Source organism: Primulina huaijiensis, unplaced genomic scaffold, assembly GCF_012295235.1.
Source record: "Primulina huaijiensis isolate GDHJ02 unplaced genomic scaffold, ASM1229523v2 scaffold206364, whole genome shotgun sequence".
Classification (NCBI taxonomy): Eukaryota; Viridiplantae; Streptophyta; class Magnoliopsida; order Lamiales; family Gesneriaceae; genus Primulina; species Primulina huaijiensis.
Window position 1 is genome coordinate 1 of NW_027354438.1, and position 1,672 is coordinate 1,672.

The 1,672-nt window shown below is 39.2% G+C and overlaps 1 protein-coding gene across 1 annotated transcript; it reads left to right on the plus strand.

The window, feature by feature from the left end:
• Positions 1 to 94: 94 nt before the first annotated feature.
• LOC140966438 (rust resistance kinase Lr10-like) lies at positions 95 to 1,654 on the plus strand. The gene has a single exon (XM_073426726.1). It carries the CDS (start codon positions 223 to 225, stop codon positions 1,399 to 1,401), a length of 1,179 nt encoding a protein of 392 aa, XP_073282827.1. The 5' UTR covers positions 95 to 222; the 3' UTR covers positions 1,402 to 1,654.
• Positions 1,655 to 1,672: the final 18 nt, after the last annotated feature.

Here is a 1,672-nt window from a genome sequence, read left to right on the forward strand (position 1 = left end):
GAAATAATGAGTTATATTAAAATAAAGATTGTTTATTACAACTGAGTCAATAATTTCCCTAGTCAATAGTTGGCTTACAGGACATCTACTCTAACATATGTTTCCACAACATGCTATAAACTGTAAATTTTCTGGTCTTTTTTCATGTGAAAATGAATATAGGTGTCGGTACTTTCTCTTGGATACAAAAACTGCAAGCAATGCTTACAAATTAGACTGTTTATGTTGATTTTGTCGAGATTGTTCCTTTCAGTTTCGTTTGCAATGGTAAATGTTGGATTGAGGTTCATGATTGGAGTGCCATTCTTGCTCTGTGTGATAGTCTACAAATTTAGAAGGCGTCATTTGTCGATGTTTGATCTAATAGAAGGATTCCTGCAAAGTCACAACAACCTCATGCCGATCAGGTACTCCTACTCCGAGATAAAGAAGATGACAAGAGGATTTCGAGAAAAACTGGGGCAAGGAGGGTATGGTTCAGTCTACAAAGGAAAGCTTAGAAGTGGCAATATAGTAGCGGTAAAACTACTTAGCAAGCCTAGCACAAATGGACAAGACTTCATCAATGAAGTTGCAACCATTGGAAGGATTCATCATATAAATGTGGTTAAACTCGTTGGATATTGCGCAGAAAGATCAAAGTGTGCTCTTGTATATGACTTCATGCCTAATGGTTCACTCGACAAATATATCTTTAGTAAGGAAAAAGACAGTGATTTATTAACGTGGGATAGGAAGTATGGGATTGCAATTGGAGTGGCACGAGGGATTGAGTATTTGCACCGAGGCTGTGACATACAGATCCTGCATTTTGACATTAAACCTCATAATATATTGTTGGATGAACACTTTACCCCGAAAATCTCTGATTTCGGGCTTGCCAAATTTTACTCCACTGATAAAAATACGGTGACACTCACTGCCATTCGGGGAACGATAGGATATGTGGCTCCGGAATTGATACATAGAAGCATTGGTGGAGTCTCTTACAAAGCCGATGTCTATAGCTTTGGAATGCTGCTAATAGAAATGGTCGGCCTGAGGAGAGACTTGGGAGCGAGGGATCAAACTTCCAGCAAGTATTTTCCATACTGGATTTATGATTGTTTCAACAAAGGTCGAGATATCGAGATTGGAAATGTTGATGAAAACGACAATCAAATCGTGAGGAGGATGACAATAGTCGCACTATGGTGCATCCAACTGAGTCCAGGTGATCGTCCCTCCATGAGCAAAGTGCTAGAAATGCTCGAAAGTGCAGATGAATTCCTACAGATACCACCTCAGCCCTCTGAATTACCTCGACAATTTGCAGCAGTTGAGGACCAAACTTGGGAAACAAATTCAACTGATTCAATAGCCTTGCTAGTTGATGATCTTTCAAGAGGTCAGCAAATCTAAGGACATCTCTTTTCTTGATCAAGATTCTTGCATATTATGCATTTAGGAAACACGTTAAATAAAAGGTGTCACACGTCGAAATATCACAAGTACCCCCTCGTCCCTGGCCATCGCACGGTATTGGAATGCTGGTTGACATTTAACGCGATTCTTGCATTAGATGTTTTCTTGAAATTTTGCTGTCGTACTTTGTATATTAGGACTACTGGTTGCCATTGAACGTGACTCTTGGATTAGCATATGCAGGAAAACAAAAAAAAAAAAAAAACAA

Excerpts from the sequence above, each read along its gene's own strand:
- LOC140966438 (XM_073426726.1), top strand. The coding sequence starts at position 223 with ATGTTGATTTTGTCGAGATTGTTCCTTTCAGTTTCGTTTGCAATGGTA.